Genomic DNA, 21,070 nt, shown 5'->3' with positions numbered 1-21,070 from the left:
ATTTCTAAATAGTACAATGTGTGACTCTAGGTCATATATTGTCAGAGACTCTTTCAGAATTAACTGCTGTTGACATTTTGTGGGATCTAGATGAAACTGGAGAAAATATATATAAAGCAGAATGTAGAGAGGAAATTGGAAATTTCTCTAAGCTTCTCTCACTCCATAAGTTGTATTCATTAATAAAGCATCTAAGTCACAGTGTAAGAACTTATGCCCAAGAATGTTTAATATTGTTAGCAATCAACAGTTTTGCAGCATTAATACTAAGCCTGCTTTCTCTTTTTTTAATCTTTTAACTTTAGTTTTGAAATAGACTTAAAGAAGAATTGCAAACATATTAGAGAGTTCCTTTATACCCTCCACCCAACTTCAACAAATGTCAACATCTTACAAACGACGTGACTTTCATCAAAACTAAGAAATGAACATTGGCATTATATTACTAACTAAACTACAGACTTGATTCAGATTTCACCAATTTTTTACGAATGCTCTCTTCTGGACCAGGATTCATTTGCATCTGGCCTCCTTTTATTTTTTACTAACTCTGTCCTCATAAAAAGAGATACAGGTGGTCATCTATATAAATTATCTGAATCGTGGTGATACGTGCAAACAAAGACATTTTGGCAGCCTTTAATACATCCTGAAACTAACCAAGAGCCAGGTATAAATCCAATGTTAAAATAATTATTGGCCGGGCACTGTGGCTCACACCTGTAATCCCAGCACTTTGGGAGGCCCAAGTGGGCGGATCACGAGGTCAGGAGATGGAGACCATCCTGGCTAACATGGTGAAACCCCATCTCTACTAAAAATACAAAAAATTATCGGGGTATGGTGTCACAAGCCTGTAATCCCAGCTACTAGGGAGGCTGTGGCAGGAGAATCACCTGAATCCAGGAGGCAGAGGTTGCAGTGAGCCGAGGTCATGCCACTGCACTCCAGCCTGGACGACAGAGTGAGACTCCATCTCAAAAAATAAAAAAAATTTTATATTTTGCTAGAGTTAGGGATCTCAACCTTAGCTATACTTTGGAATTACCTGGGACACTTTATAAAATACCAATGCCTGGGACCTACCCCCAGAAATTCCAATTGAATCAGCCTGGGTGTGACCTGAGCTTCTCAGTTGATTCTAGTGTGCAGGCAAATTTGAAAGACCTGTTCTAGACAGCGAGAATGTCGCAGTATTTCCTGTGCTCTCTCCCTCCAGAGCACAGAAGAAAAGCTGATTCTACTTCAGCATTGAATGTTGGGGGCTAGCAACGACTCATCCCAGGGGCCTGTAAAGTTACAGACCATCTCCCTTCTAGCTTCCATTCCTAATAGTAGAAGAACCAGCTTGGAAGTTCAGGTTTAATGTTTCCAGGTGTACAAATAGGGTAACCGAGATTTTCATTTATCAACCACTGGCATCCATCCCTTAGAGAAACTCATTTTTACATTTTTTTTGAAATATTTCTATTGCTGTTTTAAGACCCAAATTTCAATTTTTTTTAAATTGTGGGGTGAGTGCAGTGGCTCATGCCTATAATTTCAGCAATTTGGGAGTCCAAGATGGGAGGATTCCTTGAAGCCAGGAGGAGTTCAAGACCAGCCTGGGCAATAGCAAGACCCCATCTCTACCACACACACAAAAAAAATAAATTGTGGCTCACGCCTGTAATCCCAACACTTTGGGAGGCTGAGGTGGGGAGATCACTTGAGGTCAGGAGTTCAAGATCAGCCTGGCAACATGGCAAAACCCCATCTCTACTAAAAATGCAGAAATTAAGTGGGTGTGGTGGTGCATGCCTGTAATTCCAGCTACTCGGGAGGCTGATGCACAAGCGTTGCTTGAACCCAGGAGGTGGAGGTTGCAGTGAGCCAAGATCACGCCACACACTCCAGCCTGGGTGACAGAGTGAGAATCTGTCTCAAAAAAAAAAAAAAAATTAAAAATTAGCCAGGCATGGTGGTGCACACTTGTAGTCCCAGCTACTCAGGAGGCTGAGACAGGAGGATCACTTGAGCCCAGGAGTTCAAGACCGCAGTGAGCTATTGTTGCACCACTGCACTCTAGCCCTGGTGACAGAGTGAGACCTCGTCTCAACAACAAAACTAATTAAAATCAAGAAGTAGCTTGTGGGCTAGGGGGTGGGGTGGGAATGGAAGATCCCGTTATCAGAAGCTATAGCCTATAACTAAACAACTTTTAAGCTATTCAGCAGAAATAGTCAAACACACCCAAGTTGAAGTAATGATTGTCATAATCTATTTAAATTTTAATTTGAATCTCCTGTCATAAATTTTAAGAATTGCTTGTTGAATGCCGTAAATAAGTATCTCTTGTTGTTGATTTTTGTTTGGAGTTTTTTGTTTTGTTTTGTTTTTTAAAAAAAGCACCTTTAAAAAGTGTTTAGAAATTTGAGGAAGAAAGAGAAGAAACTTGGTTAGCCATTATTCCAAATTTAAAAGACTGGTATAGTTGGAATTTATTTTCACATACCAATTAATAATATGGGCTGGGCTTGAGACTCACACCTATAATCCCAACACGTTGGGAGGCTGAGGCAGGAGAGTTGCTTGAGCCCAAGTGTTCGAGGCTGCAGCAAGCTATGATTGCACCACTGCTCTCCTGCCTGGGCAACAGAGCAAGACTCCATCTCTTAAAAAAAACAAAAAAGAAAACGAGTAGCTTTTAACCTCTTATTTCATCACAGCCCCCTTTGAAATTTGAAGTTATATTCCCTTTCCTTCATAAAAGTTTACATACAAAATAAATTTTTGCTTAAATTTTAGAGCACTCACAGACATCCTACAGCCAGGATGTTAGTTTAAGAACCTAGACAGTAAACGATTAAGGATGTTTTCTTTCAGCAGATTATTTCCTAATTAATTGAATCGCCTGATTGGTGCTGTCTGGGGAGTCTGATTTACCCAAACTATTAAGGTTAAAATGGCCTGGCCAGGCATGGTGGCTCACGCCTGTAATCCTAACGCTTTGGGAGGCCGAGGTGAGCACATTACAAGGTCAAGAGATCAAGACCATCCTGGCCAACATGGTGAAAACCCATCTCTACTAAAAATACAAAAAAAAAAAAAAATTAGCTGGGTGTGGTGGCAGGTGCTTGTAATCCCAACTAGTTGGGAGGCTGAGGCAGGAGAATTGCTTGAACCTGGGAGGCGGGAGATTGCAGTGAACCAAGATCGTACCACTGCACTCCAGCCTAGCGACAGAGCAAGACTCCATCTCAACAACAGAAAGAAAAGAAAGAAAGAGAGAGAGAGAGAGAGAGAAAGAAAGGAAGGGAAGGAAAGAAGGAAGAAAGGAAGGAAGGAAGGAAAAGAAAGAAAGAAAGAAAGAAAGAAAGAAAGAGAGAGAGAGAGAGAGAGAGAGAGAGAGGCAGGCAGGCCTGACTCATTGAAGATGCATCTTTAGAACCAGTGCCAGGAACACTGGTGCACAGGAGTGAGCTCGGGTCTGTGCTGTCCTCATGTCCTTGCGTTTGTTTCAGCTGTGACTGGCATCGGCTGGGGCCTCTGAAAAGGGTTCAGTTGTTCAGCATTCCTGGCCACAAACTTATCTACAATTTAAAAATAAACAAAATAGAAAAGCAATTTTCCAGTTGCAGAAGAAACAACCACAAGACACAGCTCTGGGAAAGCAATTTATTTGGAAATAGGTTTGGGATTTCCACGTATTATCTGCCGGACGGTGAGAGAGGAGAAAGTCAGTGGCTGCAGCCTCCGTGCCTGGCTTGTAATAACTGCTTCTGGGAACGCAGCATTCCGTGTTCATTACCACCTCTCAGACGACCCATGCTGTGTTGTCGGAAACAACGGCAAACACACAACAGTACCTTATATTTAGTGACCAGAGAAGTGCTTGAGCATAGCTCTTTCTGTGTGCAGCTAATAAAAAAAGAACGGTGCCCTCCAAGGAGAGCTTAGGGATGCGGCTTTCTTCCCAATGCAAATGACCGGAGGGAGCTGGGAACGTGGCACAGGTGAGCAGAGTGAATTCTTAATATGGAGATTGTTTGATTAGGATGGGAGCTGTGTCTACACAGCAGTCCCTGAACCTACAAGAATATGGATCTGTGGGGCATATTGTGAAGCTGCTGTATTCATTCTCTTAACAAATATTTATTTAGCATCTGCTGTTAACCACTGGAGATCCAGAAAGCACTGGCCCTTGACTCCTTGTTGAGCTTGTGTTTGTAGATTAGGAAGTGATTCACAAAACGTGGTGTAGAAGCTGCTAGAAAAGAAAATTGGGGGCTGGGTACGGTGGCTCATGCCTGCCATCCCAGTGCTTTGGGAGGCTGAGGTGGGAAGATTGCTTGAGGCCAGAAGTTTGAGGCCAAACTGGGCATCACAGCAAAACCCCTACTTTACAAAAAAAAATTTGTTTAATTAGCCAGGAGTGGTGGTGTGCACCTGTAGTCCCAGCTATTCAGGAGGCTGAGATGGGAAGATCACTTGAGCCCAGGGGTTCAAGGCTGCAGCGAGCTATGACTGCACCATTCCACTCCAGCCTGGGCAACAGAAAGAGACTCTGTCTCTAAAAAATAAAACATTTTTGAAAAGAAAATTTGGAATAGACTTAAGAAAACGTAGTGCAGCCAACGATTTCTCCTGGGCTGGAGAGCCCATGATTTAGTAATCTGGTCTCCCCAGTATACACCCTACTTTAACCTTCCTGTATTATTAATGGTTTATAGTGAAATCAGTATCACTGGTCTGTCCCTTTTTGTTTTTTGAGATGGAGTCTTGTTCTGTCACCCAGGCTGGGGTGCAGTGGCGCCATCTCGGCTCACTGCAACCTCTGTCTCCCGGGTTCAAGCGATTCTCATGCCTCAGCCTCCCTAGTAGCTGGGATTACAGGCGTCCACCACCACGCCCAGCTAATTTTTTGTATTTTTAGTAGAGACGGGGTTTCACCATGTTAGCCAGGCTGGTCTCGAACTCCTGGCTTCAGGTAATCCATCCACCTCGACCTCCCAAAGTGCCTGGTCTGTCCTTGATGAACACACATACTATAAGACAAGGATACTAAATACATCAACATTCTTCCATTTGAAGAGCTCGTCTCCTCACCTCCATCCAGCAACATCTATGAGCATTTCATACACTTGGCCAGGTGTGGTGACTAACACCTGTATTCCCAGCACTTCGGAAGGCTGAAGTAGGAGGATTGCTTGAAGCCAGGAATTTGAGACCAGCCTGGACAACAAAGCGAGTCCCTGTCTCTACCAAAATAAGAAAAAAAAAACAACTTTTTTTTTAATTACCCAGGTGCGGTGGTATGTGCCAGTAGTTCCAGCTATTCCAGAGGCTGAGGCAGGAGGATCACTTGAGCCCAGGAGTTCAAGGCTGCAGTGAGCTATGATTGCACCACTGCACTCCAGCCTGGGCAACAGAGTGAGACCCTGTCTCTAAATAGATAAACATATAAGAACTTCATCTCTTGCTTTGGCTTTCTGTAGAAACTCATTCCATATGAAATTGCCTGTCTACAATAAAAACATCTAGAAGCCGGGCAGTATCATTCTCCCCCTGGGTCTGGAAAGTAACGGATTCAGATAGACTTATCACACACCTCCACCCTCCAATAACTATAAACAAAGCTCTCCTGGAGGTCATCTCTATTGAAGGTGCCAACACTTGAACCAAAAATCTATTCATTTTATATGTAGAAGCTAAAAGCAATCTCTTAAATGAATGCATCCAATTTCTATTGCCCAGAAGCAATTGCATATTTATTACTGACCTGACAGTTTGACCTACTGCAACCATAAACCAAATGAGTGTTATCTTGCTCAGCTTTAAAGATAGTTATCAGTCACATAATAACAAAAATACTCTGAGTGGCCGCTGGGATGCTTTTTTTTTTTTTTTTTTTGCGTTATTATCGGCAAAGGCAATGAAGTGCGTTCTCAAATGAAAAATCAATGAGAATCATGAAAACCAAGCTATCAGGCATCTCTTAGTTAAACTGTATAAAGGAAATGCTTCTTTACGACTTTGCGTCCCATCCCATCCTAATGCAAAAGAAACATAAAAGGTTTGAGGGAAGCACTTGATGTCAGGACTGTGAAAGGTTAAATAGGAAAGCAAAAGTTTTTTGCAGTGTGGAATTCTTGACCCTCTAGAGTACAGGAAATATGACTTTGAGATGACCAGAAAACAACATTGTAACAAGTGCTGCAGCCAAAAGTGGTGGCCCCAGAATTATGGTTTCCAGTTTGCTTTTTAATCCATCTTTCAGTTTTTGCCCAAATAGTGGGCAGTTTTCATAAGGGCCTTGGATAAGCCACGTGTCCCTTCAGTCTGCCTTTATAAGCAGCCTTCATTGAGAGACTTTTACAAGCCTTTAAAGTGGAGGCAGCTGATCTCCTTCCTCCAGAGGGTCCAAGGACTCCAGGTTTGGGAAAGTCTGCCTGTCCATTGGCCACCGGAGCCACGCAAGGCCATGCATCGTGATCCCCTCACGGGATTGGAGTGGACGAGTTCAAGCAGGGGAAGTGGAGGAAGGAAAGTCATTTGTCCTCAGAGGCCAACTATTCCATGTAGGATCATGTGGGAATCATTCCAGCTTCCATGTTCTCTTTGCTTCCTGACCTTTTTTTTTTTTTTTGAGACAGGGCCCCACTCTGTTGTCAGTTGAGACAGGGCCCCACTCTGTTGTCAGCTGAGACAGGGCCCCACTCTGTTGTCAGGCTGAAGTGCAGTGGTGCAATCTCTGCTCACTGCAACCTCTGCCTCCCAGGTTCAAGCGATTCTCCTACCTCAGCCTCCCAAGTAGCTGGGACTACAGGCACATGCCACCACACCTGGCTAATTTTTGTATTTTTGGTAGAGACGGGGTTTCAGCATGTTGGCCAGGATGGTCTCAATCTCATGACCTCGTGGTCCACCCGCCATGGCCTCCCAAAGTGCTGGGATTACAGGTGTGAGCCACCGCGCCTGGCCCATTTTCTTGCTTTCCTTTCTAGTCTATTTAATTGCTTGATAAATGTTAAACCGATAGATGGCCGGGAACAAAGGAATTGCCAGTCAAATTCATTGCTTAAAAAGTCATTCTTTTAGAAAGTTTAATGTGGGGAATAAAGTTTTCTAGAGGGAGAATGCATCTGTCTATTTGTCCTCTGTGGATGAAGAAGAATTGGCAGTGTGTAAACCCAACAGACTGGAATCGAAATGACATCTGTCTGTGTCCCTTCATGCGACATGTCCCCACCTTGAAGTTCATCACATGTGAATGGTGACCCCCAGGGACCTAAGTCTAATCTCTTGCAGTGTGTGTGGTCACTCATGTGCCATTGGAGTGGGACAAGGGTATTTCAAGCCTGGACCATTGACTAATCTTGAATATTCCACAAATGGAACATTCTTTCTCTCTCTCAGGTCTTCCTTATTCTTTGAGCTGGTTGCCAGAGAAAAATCACTGTATTTTTGTATCATTCCAGTCTGTGAGTGATTCAAAGCTTTGTCTTGTGAGAATAATGAAAAGGTTGTTCCCATCAGACTATCATAAAATATGGTAAAACAAAAGCTGAATATTTAAGTCTACATTGTCATTGGATGGCTTGCTCTTGCAGGCAGTCATTCAAATCAATGAGCAAATACTTCTTTTGAGCACCTAACAGTTGCTAGACACTGTGCTAGGTTTTGGGGGATCATTTCTATAAATGTTGAAAACTGGTCGTTGAGAGACAGGTCATGTTTTTTGTTTGTTTGTTTTGTTTTGTTTTTTGAGACAGAGTTTCACTCTGTTGCCCAGGCTGGAGTGCGGTGGTGCCATCTCAGCTTACTGCAACCTCCGCCTCCTGGGTTCAAGCAATTCTTCTGCCTCAGCCTCCTGAGTAGCTGGGATTACAGGCGTGCGCCACCACGCCTGGCTAATTTTTGTATTTTTTTTAGTAGAGATGGGGTTTCACCATGTTGGTCAGGCTGGTCTCGAACTTCTGACCTCATGATCTGCCTGCCTCGGCCTCCCAAAGTGCTGGGATTTCAGGTGTGAGCTACCTCACCCAGCCCAGGTCATATTTTTTAAAAATAACTAATTGTACAAGATTATGCCAAATGCCTTGAAGATGACACAAACCAGAAGCCCTGGAGAAGTATGAAAGAAACCCCAGACTTAGGCAATCAAGGAAGACTTCACTAAAAGTAAGACTTGAACTCAGCCTTGAACAATGGCTAAACATTCAGGTAAAGGATGGAGAGACAGTTCTCTAGTTCGAAGGAGGAGACGCAGCATGAGTGAAGGCCAGGCGCATGCCATACGCATGGTGTACTCGCAGGAGGCTGAGCCCCAAGAGAAGACCCACAGAGTTTGGGGACATTTTCAGAGGCAGGAAGGAAGTGATTGCAGCTTAAGATAATTTGTCTGACACCTTCCAGTTGACCAGACATGCACACTTTCTTCTCATGAGGCAGATGTCATGCATTTTCCAGATATAAAAAGTCAACTGGTGCTGGGCACGATGATTCACGCCTGTCATCCCAGGACTTTGGGAGGCCGAGGCAGGTGGATTGCCTGAGTTCAGGAGTTTGTGACCAGCCTGGGCAACAGAGTAAAACCCCGTATCTACTAAAATACAAAAGAATAGCTGGGCGTGGCGGCATGCGCCTGTAGTCCCAACTACTCGGGAGGCTGAGACAGGAGAATTGCTTGAACCTGGAGGGCAGAGGTTGCAGTGTGCCTAGATTGCACTACTGCACTCCAGCCTGGGCAACAGAGCAAGACTCTGTCTAAAAAATAAAAAAAAAAAAAATTTTTAAAGTCAGTTGCGGAAAAATAATGCATAGAGAGCAAGTTCTGTAGACTGGGAAGTGCAGAAATGGGTGAGCCCCCAGGGTGGGTGCTATAAGGGTTGGAAGAGGACCCCCCCCCCGTCCTACCTGGTGTGTGGTGTGGGAAGACTTTCTGGAGCAGAGACATGAGAGCTGACTCCTGCAGGGTGGGCCGGACCTCACTGGGGAGAAGGAAGGGAAGGGCGTACTGGGACGAAGGAACAGCATTAGCTAAAGAACAGAGGTTTGAAACATCGTGGTACCTGTGGGGCATTATCAGGCATGGGCAGAGATGACATTCGCACCCAGGCCTTCTGTTTCCTGATCTTGTGTTCTAGTCAGAACAGAATTTATCCCAGCTTTCTGGAAGAAGTTGCTCCTGTTATCTTACTTACAATACTCTCTTCCATTTATGTATTTATTTATTTGAGATGGAGTCTCACTGGGTCGCCCAGGCTGGAGTGCAGTGGCGTGATCTCACCTCACTGCAAGCTCCACCTCCTGGGTTCACACCATTCTCCTGCCTCAGCCTCCCAAGTAGCTGGGACTACAGGTGCCCGCCACCATGCCCGGCTAATATTTGTATTTTTTAGTAGAGATGGGGTTTCACCATGTTACCCAGGATGGTCTCGATCTCCTGACCTCATGATCTGCCCACCTCGGCCTCCCAAATTGCGGGATTGCAGGTGCGAGCCACCATGCCCAGCCTATTTATTTTTTCTTGAGACAGAGTCTCTCTCTGTCACCTAGGCTGGAGGGCAATGGCACGATCTCGGCTCACTGCAACCTCCACCTCCTGGGTTCAAGCGATTCTCCTGCCTCAGCCTCCCAAGTAGCTGGGATTACAGGCACCTACCACCACGTCCAGCTAACTTTTTGTATTTTTAGTAGAGATGGGGTTTCACCATGTTGGCCAGGCTGATCTCGACCTCCAGACCTCAAGTGATCTGTTTGTCTTCGCCTCCCAAAGTGCTGGGATTACAGGCGTGAGCCACTGCGCCCAACCCTTTCATTTATTTATTTATTTTTTTACTTTTCCTATATTCAGAGCAAGGTGATAAAAAAAGTAAGTTAATGGAATTTTTTTTTCCAACTGGAGATTCTTAGAAGGAAGAAGAACAGGTCAAAGTTCTTCAGGTGGTCGCTATTCTAAGGCAGATCCAAAAGGCTTCCCTATAGCCACAGGTGTGGGCTTTGTGGAGAAGGAATTTTTTTTTTTTCCTGTGCAAAAGGTGCAGTTTGAGTGAAGCCTCAAAAAGGGGTTGGAAGCCACTTGTGTGTTTTCTCTCTTTCCTTTATTGGAGGTTTAAGCGTGTGCTGAGAGGAGCAAGCGTTTTTAGACAATGATGCAGACAGATTTTCTCATTATCCACAGTCTTTTGCATGCGTGTCACACAGCATCAGCTACGGGGGAAACGCAGTGGGGTCAATTGGGTCTGTTCCATGTGAGTTTACTCCATAAAGTGATTATAGGACTGTCTTCTCCAGGATGATGGGCTGACATTGGATACAGAGAGGAGGGAAAGGAAAGAGTGGATTCTTCAGCTTGGTTATTCCATGGCTTTGCCCCACTCTTCCAAGACCAGCCTCCGAGACGTGGCCCCCAGGGCTCTCCCTAGCCTCATGGCTTTCCACTCACAGGACACTAAGACACTGGGGTCTTCCCTCATCCCAGGGCCTTTGCACAGGCTGGACTTTCTGCCTGGAAAGTGGTTCCCCTCTGAGGATCTCTTGCCTCAGGCTTCCAAAGTGCTGGGATTAAAGGCATGAGCCACTGCCCCTGGCGGTAAGTTTAACGTTTTCAGACACTGTGTGTGGTTTGCTTTTCACTCCAGCAAGATGTCGTGCGGATTGCTAACATGTTCTCTAGTGTGCTTTCAGTCCATCAGGAAAAAAGGCAGTGGGGACTGTGGTGGAAAGGCGGTTCAGGACAAGAAGGAGAATTCTGATTACATTTTCGTTTCAGTGTTTCCCTGGGAAACAGCAGGTCTCAATCCCTTCACTTTCCAGTTCCTATTCTCCCCCTCACACCACACAGTATCCACTGCTGACACGGTATCCCCTACCTAATCCCAATGGGTTCTTCAATACTGAAAAGCTAGTAATAAGGTGAAGGTGGCCAGGCACAGTGGCTCACGCCTGTAATCCCAGCACTTTGGGAGGCCGAGGTGGTCGGATCACCTGAGGTCAGGAGTTTGAGACCAGCCTGACCAACATGGTGAAACCCCATCTCTACTAAAAATACAAAAATTAGCCGGGCGTGGTGGCTCATGCTTGTAATCCCAGCTACTCAGGAGGCTGAGGCAGCGAATCGCTTGACCCCAGGAGGCGGAGGTTGCAGTTAGCCAAGATCATGCCACTGCACTCCAGCCTGGGTCACAGAGCAAGACTTTGTCTCAAAAAAATAAAAATTAAAAATAAGGTGAAGGTTCAAATTTATCTACGATCCAGCACATTCTACTCCATATATACCTTCAAACCCAAAAAAAGAACTTATGCAAAATGCAAACTCCTAACCAATTTGTCTCTATTTTCCTCAGGGGACACTTAAACTGGCTTCAACTAGATCGAAGAGTATTAGAACATGACTTCCCTAAAAAGTCAGGACCCGTGGTTTTATACTTTTGTGTCAGGTATGTACACCTGGTGTCTATACTTTTGCTTCTTTGTGTTCTTTATCAGAGAAGTCTGGGAGGGCAGAGTGATTCCAAGGAAAGACAGCTCAAGTTTGTCTTCGTTCATCACCAGCGATAAAGGTTGTGGTAGAGCTGCATGCCTCATAGATGGAAACGCGGGGTGCGAGGGTGCAGGGTGTGCCTGTGAGTGTGCAAGGACATGTGTGTTATGCATTTGCACTAGGCTGCTTGTGTGGAATGATGAGAAAAACTTTTTTCTGCACTTTTGGGGAGGGTCACATATCTCAAACAATGAGTCTCTTATAGCACAGGCCGTGGGATCCTTTTTTGGGGGCAATTTGAAACTACATAACAAAAGCCCTTGTATTCTTTCCTTTTAGAAGGGATGCCACTTGAATCTCGTGAAACCTGGGTAGTTTATCCCAAATAGGAGTGGTCGAAACCCAGTAGCAAACCACAGGCCCATCTGCATTTCCTGCCAAGGGAGGATACAGCTTAATAACGTATCAGAAACAACAGGCATTTTTCTATTCAGAAATCTAGTCTAAGAAATTTTGTTTTGTGCTTGCAAAGGGAACTATTTGTGGGATATAGTGAAATAAATAGTTAATAATATTTGCAGCAGTCTTATGAAGACAACAGGACTTACCACTTCTGTTTGCAAAAGGTTGTGAGAAGCCAGAGGCTGGGCAGGTCGGGGGTTCAGGGGCAAAGTCTGAATTGAAAGCAAAGTCAGAATCTGAGCCCCCAATCCAGCAGCTCCTAAACACCCAGTCTATGGAGCCACCAGGTTCTTTCTGTCCAGAACCTTGACTGCAACACAATTACAGAAGCATGAAGTCCTGATGCCTCAGTCTTTACGTGGACACTAACACACCCATGCCATACACTCTATTCTTTTAAAATATACTAACAGAAATTCAGGAGCGAGATACAAATGATACGCAATTCTGTCATTCCTAAAGAGCACGATCAGGAATGCAGTTCCAGACATAGCCATCCTTAAGCCACATAAGGCATTAGAAGGGCTTCAGACAAGAGTTAAAGGGTCCACTTAACAGGCTCGAGTGTATGACTTTTCCTCAGCTGGCAGAGTAAATTTCAGCTTGCGCTTAATGCATTTTTGATTTGTTTAACAGCTGTGAACATATCCAAGCTCATCTTAGCTATTTCCATTACTGATGGGAATGATTTCAATGCCATATTCTCTTTAATGGTGTATACAGTTTCTCAGATTTATGGCAAAGCAACCATATAAAGCAAATAGTAACAATTCCTCTGGGAGGGGCAGGTGGTATCAGGCAGGACTCCAGTTGCGTGGAAGCAGGTCATTAACCTGTCATCGCAGGTGGATGAGTGCATTTACCATATATCAGGCTCTCCCCACCTCCCTGGTGATATTCACCAACATTAGCCAAGAGGAGAAAATCCTGGGCTTGCCTGCCTAGTAGGTGTTTTTTCCAAGTGTCTGAATTATTTGTGGAGGTCCTTGCAGGAGAGCTTGGGGTACCTTGACGTTGATGGTGGAAGTGTCAGTCTCTAAGATATACAGATCTTTCCAAATCACTGCAAGCCTGTCTTCTGTGCATAAAAGCAGGTAACCTAGCATTGCGGAGGTGAAATAGGTGCTAGCAATAGAGAGAATTGGGGAATGGGATGACTGAAGACCCAGATATAACATCCACTTCTGATCCATAGCCATAATAGACGCTTCCACCATCACCACCCTTTTTTCTAGTCTGCCAAAGCAGGAACCTCAAAGAACACTCATTAGAGAGAAAAAATTTCAAATCCGCATTTAGGGACAGCCATTTTCCACTATGTCTTTATACACCCCGTCTAGCCAAATGCGCTTCTCCTTCTCCAGCTCCTATGGAAGCAGATCTTTCTGGAAGTGTCACATTCCACTTGCTTCCTGCAGAGCCCCACCTGAGTATTTCAACCTCAGCAGGTCCAAAGCCAAACTTAGTATCTTCTCTCTCCTCCCTTAACCTTCCATGGTCCCATCAAGTCTGTGGCATTGTCATCCATTCAGTCACATAGGCTACACATCTTAAAGTCTTCTGTCCTCTTCCTGGAATTTTTTAATTTTTTTTTTCTTTTGAGACAGATTCTCACTCTGGCACCCAGGCTGGAGTGTAATGGCATGATCTCGGCTCACTGCAACCTCCACCTCCCAAGTTCAAGAGATTCTCCTGTCTCAGCCTCCTGAGCAGCTGGGATTATAGGCACCCACCACCACACCCAGCTAATTTTTGTATTTTTAGTGGAGACGGTGTTTCACCATGTTGGTCAGGCTGGTCTGGAATTCCTGACCTCAGGTGATCCATCCACCTCAGCCTCCCAACCTAGAATTTTTATGTGCATTAATTCTCTGCTGCTGCTTCCAAAATCTCCCTCTGCACTGCCCTCTCCTCCTTATTACCTGAACTCAGGCCCTCACCAGTCAGTCGACCTACTGCAGCAGCTTCCAAGGGTGGGGTGGGGTGTGTCACCAGGGTCTCAGCCACAGAGGATACCAGCACCCTCTCTACCCTGAGTTCCCACTTCTTAGCTGGCTGAGAAGTACAGTAACAAAACACCAATCATTTGTTTTCTCCAAGAGAGGAGGCAGATTCTCTATATAGGTGAATTCCGTCTCTTTACCTTGCTTTTCATCCTGGGAAGAATCCTCTGTTTATAACCTGACATCTGCCTAGGGATGCTCACAGGCAGTTTTCTCCAAAGGAGTGGGAAGAGAATCATCTTCATCAAAAGCCCAGAACTTGGAATAGGCTTGAGTCCATAAAAGAGCTTCTGTCCAGCTGGGTGCCTTTCCAGTGTGTTTCTAAACAGAAGCACAGCTGGGCTCTGAGCAGCCTCCCCGCTCCAGCCATGACACCTGCATATCTTGACACAGTCTGACTCCCAGGTTCCTCAAATCCTTTCTCCTTTGGTATAAATGTCTATATATTACATCTACATACCACATGTCTAGGTAGCCTTCGTGGCAAAGCAGAATCGAACCACCTGATAAAAGAGGGCCATGGTAGGCTGGACATGGTGGTTCATGCCTGTAGTTTGGGAGGGCAAGGTGGGCACATCACCTGAAGTTAGGAGGTTGAGACCAGCCCTGCCAACATGGTGAAACCCCATCTTTACTAAAAATACAAAAATTAGACAGGAATGATGGTGTGTGCCTGTAATCTCAGCTACTTGGGAGGCTGAGGCAGGAGAATCACTTGAACCCAGGAGGCAGAGATCGCAGTGAGCAGAGATTGTGCCACTGCACTCCAGCCTGGGCAACAGAGCAAGACCCCATCTCACAAAAAAAAAAAAAAAGAAAGAAAGAAAGAAAGAAACAGAGGGTCATAGAAAAGAAAACTAACTACCTGAAGGTACATTTTAGAAAGTCAGAGAATGGAGGTTTAACACTGCATGGCTGAGTACCCCACATTGGGCTATTATTTGGGATTTATATATTCTTCTGATATAATACATATGCAAAACACCAGGCAGAATCATCACTTCCATTCAACAGATTAGGAAAATATAAGACCCAAATATATTAAATAACGTGAATTGGAACTCAGAGCCCCTCTCCATCCGGTAAGCCAGACAGCATCTCCTCTATAAGCATTTCCTCTGCAGAGGCCCTGAGGCCAGTATCAGGCTGCAGGAGGTTTTGGGGATGGTGGAAGGGGACTCAGATCCTGCCTTCATTGGCCCGTCATTCAGCCTAAGAGGGGCCTGGTCCATCCAGTTTTTCATCCAACAAATCACCAGGAATGATCCCAGGTGGCTTCAGGGTCTTAATAATTACCCAGAAAGGATAAAGGTCAGAGAGACGGGAACTATCCATTATTCAGCACCTGTCCATTGCTAAGGCTGATTGTTAATCTTCACAGCAACCCTGGAAGCAGGTCTGATTATTCCGAATTAAAAAAAAGGAGATGGGGGCCCAGGATGGTCCATAAATTCTTCCCCAGCATGGCTAATAAGTTACGAAGGCGAGATGAGATCTCATCTGTTTGGTCGGGTCTGACTCCAGTCTTTGTGTCTGTCCTCCCCTACTGCACGCCGTCTGTCTCCACAGGGGAAAAGTGACATCCTCCTCAAATGTGGCATTCTCAAGAGATCCTGTGTATCCCTTCACTGTCTCAGCCTGCCAAGACCTGTGGCCAGAGGTCTCCACTGTTCCCTGTATAGGCGGGGCCAGGAGCAGCGAAGTGAAAGGTGGCAACCCCAGCCCTCTTTGTGACCCACACTTGGCCATGTTTGCGGAACCAGCATCCGCCTGCAAAGATGGTGTTCAGGACAGGTGCACACCACCACGAGTGACAGAGCCACCGCCAGGCCTGCCAGCCTGGTTCCAGCACTACCCAACCCAGAGCTCCCCTGGCAGAGCACCCCGGCACAGGGACAGTCACAGTCACAGGTCTTGGCAGGCTGCCGCTCTGAAGGGATACCCTGGATATCTTGGAAATGCCACATTGGAGGAGGAAGAGCCATCTCAAATGGTAAAGCAAGAATTTTCAGGACCTGAGACATTTGCTGTTGGTCTCACTTGAGAAGGTCTTGCCATTTTCTGCATTTTCTGACACTGTGGACACCCGTGGGAAGGTGTTCTTTGAACTGTGCTTTTGTGTCTCCAAGAAAGAAAACTTCAGGGTCCACTTGCACCTGGTCATCACCCTGAGCTGTGTCACTCCCGACACTTACAAGCCCGAATCCACCATCATCCCAGCTGTAGCATGCAGCAGCCTGCTCACTGCTCTTCCTGTGTTGTTTCTGCATCATCATCCATGCCTTCATTTATGGACTCACAGATGTCCCTTGAGATGTCCCTTGGCATAAGCACTGCTCTAGGAGCCAAGGACAGAGCAGTGAACAAAACTGATAAACCCTGTCCTCAGGCAATTTCACGTCCATTTCCTCCAGCTTCTGAGATCCTATCAGCCCTGCCCGTCCTATTTTTTTTGCCAATTCAGTGCAAATCCATTGTGCACCATTCCAACTACTTCCTGACCCTGGACCACACCTCCCTTTGCTGCTCACACTTTCTCTGTCTCTCCCTTTCTCTCTCTCACACACACACCCACCCCCAGGGTTGGACTGGTCCCGCCACACACACACACACCTTTTATTTCTGCCCCCGAGCTTCTGAGTGTGTTCAGGAAAATGCTCATGCAACTTCAGGTTGGTTCATGGTTATTGTGATGAATCCCGCACAGATCATCAGTATCTCTAGCCAGTTCTGCCAGGGGTGCCTGCTCAGGGTCTCTGTTCCCCACTGTGGTTTTACCTCTTGCTTCAGGTCCCAGATACTCAAGGCTTTTGCTCTAAGAAGATGTTGCTGCTTATGTTTCTGCAGAGAAAACAAAAGCCAGCACCAGGGAGCTCCTAGTCCTACTTGTTTACCCACAAACTTAATTGTATCTTTAGCTGTGTTTTTGTGGCTTCTCAACCCACTTACTGCACACACACAAATGCATGAGCATCTCAGAGGAAGACCCTTAGCCCATCATCCAGCACTCACTGATCCACGTGTACCTCAGTCCCAGCCCCTTCTGTCACCTCACAGAGCTTCTCCCTCGAGCCTTTCCTCTCTTTTTCTCTATCTTCTCCGCCATGGATTCCTCCCCTTTCTGACCACGTCCCAATCTAACTGAAGAAAACGCCCTCTGTGATGCACAGCCTCCTCCAGCCAGTGCCCTCTGCTACCCCTTCTGCTCTGCTCACAGCAACCGCCGAGAGATGGGTCTGCACTTGCTGTCACCCCCTCCCCACAGGCCTCTCATTCCTCATTCAGTGGCCATCCAGCTTCTGGTGCCATCATACCCCCTGGTCACTGGAGGTCTCTTGCCCCTAGCTCCACAGGCGTGCTTCTGCCCTGCTCCGATATGGCCTCTGTGGCTCTGGGCTCATTCGAACATGCTTCCTTTCCGTTCCCCCTGGCTCTGTGGCACTACACTCTCCTGGGCCACCTCCTCTTTGTCCCCTCTGTCCCTGGCTCGGGGCAGATTCCCTGCTTTGCTCTGCTGTCCTTCGAGCCCTGGTGTCCACGAGGTCGCGTCTTGCTTGTCTTCTCTCCCTGCACCTTCCCCTGGTGTGATTTCACCCCCGTCCACAGCTGCCAGTGCAGTCTCTGCTGGAGACTCTTCCCTCCTCTGCCCCAGTCCCGACCTCTCTCCCGAGCTCCAGGCTGTCTCCACTGATTGGCATTTCCTCACAGATGCAGCTGGAATCTAATGATGTCATCGTCTTTCTGCCTCCAAATGTGCTCCCCTTTCAGTGTCACCTCCTTGTCTTTGTGATGGGCACCATCACCCATGCAGCCCCCAAAACCAGAGACTTGGGAGTCAACCTTGACCTCACCGCTCCCTCCCACTTGCCTCCTGCTGTTCCCTCAGTCACTACTCACTGTTATTCCTGCATCTTAAACAGCTCCCTATCCATCCCTTACTCTCCATACACAGCCTAATAGTAATTAGGGCTTCCATAAACCTCTCCTGGACTCAAGATCTCCTTGTTCATCTCCGCATCTGGTCTTGATCCCTTCCAAACTCCCCTATATGAAGACACTGAGCATCTTTCTAGAATTCTCATCTGATCCTTGCTCATGATTTTTTTCCAGCTTCCCATTATCCTCAGTAAAGGACATCTTCAGTGTGACTTGTATGATGTGACTTCTGCTTAACTGTCCAGCCTCACCTCTTCCCAATCCCCTCACCACACAACACACACACACACACACACACACACACACACACACACACACACACACTATAAGCAGCCAGAAACGGTCAATATATGACCAAGAGCACCCTGAACTGCAAACCATTGTTTAGTGCTATAAGGCTTGGGAACAAAGTCTCTCTGATATTGTTCACCAGGCAAGCTTTAGAAATAGGTCAAGAAAAAATATAAGGAAAATATACACACCCAAGGAAGTCTGCGTCGTGTGTGTGTGTGTGTGTGTGTGTGTGTGTGTGTGTAGTCTTTTTATAGGCACAACTTTGTGCTCAGAATGAAGCCTACATGTCTGGATTATTCTTTAATTACATATTCTTCTACCAAGTGTCCCTGTAGTTCTGATCATCTAAACTCCTTGTAAGAAAATAAACAGAGATTAGATTTGCCTCTTCAAACTTTGAGTTTCACAGACAATAAACTGAAGCAAGTAGCAAAAAAATAAGAGAGGAGAAGCCTGATCGGGGAGGAAGGATTTTACAGCCAAGTCCACAGGCCGGATTCTTGGTATCTTCCCTGGCTGATGGAGACAGCAGCTGCTACTTCCTGTCACTCGCAATAACAATGATGGCATGGATCTAAAATGAGGTTCCTGCTAACCAGAACTTGCTATATTTCAGCTAGGTGTCCCAGTTAAGATTTTAGAGGCATTGAGATTCTAAGCATCAGAGGCTTGGCTGCAGAAACTCACAGCTTATTGCTTTCATTATCATGGCTCTTATTTGCCACCAAGAGTAGGCATTTTAAATGTGACATTTGTGTTCATTACAAAATGAAATCACTGGTCCATTTAATTAACACTTGCTGTAAATATTCAGTGATTCCCAAGTGCCCAGGGCTGGATGGGGAAGGGAAAGGGAGAGCAGTGGGGATGGAGGAGGAGACCTGGCTGATGTCATCTGGCTGGGCCCTTGCCATCTGACTAGGCGGCATTCAGTCTGTTGCAATCAGAGGCTTTTACTTGTCAAAGAAGGGGACGGGACTCCCCAAGGCTTTAGGGGCTGTTTAATATTTAATAAGCTCAAACACATAAACACAGAGCACCTATTTATTTCTCCTTCAGACTCTCTAATAAAATATTCTCGGATTGGGATCATCTGAGCTAGTTTGGGTGGGCTGTTGCTTATGGAGTCAGGAAACCTCTTAGCAAGGTCTGCGCTCCATCTAGAGTGTTCCTTTAGACTCAAATAGATGCCCTAAGATTCAGTCCTGCTGAATGTGCCCCAAAAACCCGTTTAAAATGTAGGTCTGATTATGATTCAGCTGTGGTGAGGCCAGCAGATGAGGAGAGGACAGACATTGAAAAGATTGTCACTCAGTTCCTGGGAGGAGGGGCCACACCATGCCACGCAGGGCCATGTGGGAGGCACTGGGGTTAGTCAGGAGGCAGGGGAGCCAGGAAACAACTGGGCAAGAGCAGTTTTTGTGGTTTCTGTGGGGAGGAGCGGGCAAGGCTGGGAGAGCAGGCTTGGGATTGGCTAGTTTAAATAATTTCAGCGGGCTGTGCAGCATGAGGGCTGCCTCTAGTTGTCTGGTACGTGTCCCTAGGGTGATGAGGGCGGGGGAATAGTGGCCCTGGGTGTGAGAGCCCAGAGGTGGTGGGAGGGGATCCTGGACCCATGGTGACATGTGGAAGTCTTGGGGTCTGGAAATTGGCTAACCCTGGCACTAGCAATCCCTCCAGGCCCAGCAAGGCCGCAGACATCCAAGCATCATAAAGCCATGGTCAATACACAGCCAGACTGGGAACTGTCCATGCAGACCCTCTGAATCCGAGACACAGCCTTCATTTATTTCCCTGGTTACCCGGAGACCTGGAATGTTCTTTGTGAACCCTGGAAGCACTCCCTGCTCCACACTGGTAGTTAAGGAAATACAACATTGCCACCTACTGCTGAGGCTCTCTGAAAATCAGAAAAAGAACCCACTTTTTTTTTTTTTTTTTTTTTTTTTTGAGACAGATCTGCCTGCCTCGGCCTCCCAAAGTGCTGGGATTACAGGCATGCCCGGCCAAAAACTATGCCAGCCAAAAACTGGATTTAAAAAAAAAAAAAAGAAGAGGCTGGCCTGTAATCCAAGTACTTTGGGAGGTCAAGGTAGGACGATTACTTGAGCTCAGGAGTTCAAGACCACCCTGGGCAACATAGTGAGACCCCATCTCGACAGAAAATAAAAAATTAGTCAGCATGGTGGCTTATATCTGTAGTCCCAGCTATTTGGGAGACTTGGGCAGATGGGTCGCTTGATCCCAGGAGATCGAGGCTGCAGTGAACTGTGGTTGCACACTGCACTCCAGCCTGAGTGATAGAGCAAGACCCCATCACAAAAAAAAGAAGAAAATTTTGACTTTGAATCCAAACCATCCGCCCTCCCCATCTTCCCAGAAGGCTCTTGTCCCTGGTGCCCCCCAGCATGCACCAGGCCTCTCTGGGCGTGCTGGTGGAGAGGTCTGAGCTCTGTTTCTCTGCAGGCATTTTTGACTCAGCAGTTCCCTGGCAGGGAGGGAAAGCTCAGGATGAGCTCCACACCCTCCCCTAACAGAACAATGACATGACAGGCCCGCAACTCACAGCGTTTTCCAGGCTGTCGTCTTGGTGATAAAAGTTAACAGGAAACTGCTTTCCACTTCTGTCGAGAGGAGGTGATTTTTTTTTTCTTCATCTCAGAATATGTGTGTTATTTCCTGTACCTTCTCTGCCCCTTTTATGGCCAGACAACATAGAGCTGGGTGGAAATGAAGGCAGTCGCAGAGATGGAGAATTTGTCACCTCAGTTCAGCTTCCCATTATTTGAGAGTGGAAACGAAAAGGGAAGCGTTATATTTTCTTAATATACTATTCACGAGAAAATTGGGGTGGGGGAGGCAGGATGTCTTTACTCTTTACTTTTTAAGAACTAAAGCAAATGAGATT

General features: G+C 46.2%; 1 protein-coding gene across 3 annotated transcripts in view; it reads left to right on the top strand.

Annotated features, from left to right (window-relative positions):
- The window catches only part of FRMD4A (FERM domain containing 4A), a 688,034-nt gene that overhangs the window by 524,703 nt on the left and 142,261 nt on the right, over positions 1-21,070 (top strand). For all 3 annotated transcript variants that reach the window (XM_030819299.1, XM_030819297.1, XM_030819298.1), the window contains one exon: positions 11,331-11,423. In XM_030819299.1, the coding sequence (XP_030675159.1) occupies positions 11,331-11,423 (93 nt within the window). The remainder of the gene's footprint in view (positions 1-11,330; positions 11,424-21,070) is intronic.

The sequence above is a fragment of the Nomascus leucogenys genome, chromosome 9 (genome assembly GCF_006542625.1).
Source record: "Nomascus leucogenys isolate Asia chromosome 9, Asia_NLE_v1, whole genome shotgun sequence".
In the NCBI taxonomy this organism is placed as follows: domain Eukaryota; kingdom Metazoa; phylum Chordata; class Mammalia; order Primates; family Hylobatidae; genus Nomascus; species Nomascus leucogenys.
Note: the sequence above shows the minus strand (reverse complement) of the source record. Positions and strands in the feature narration are given on the sequence as shown.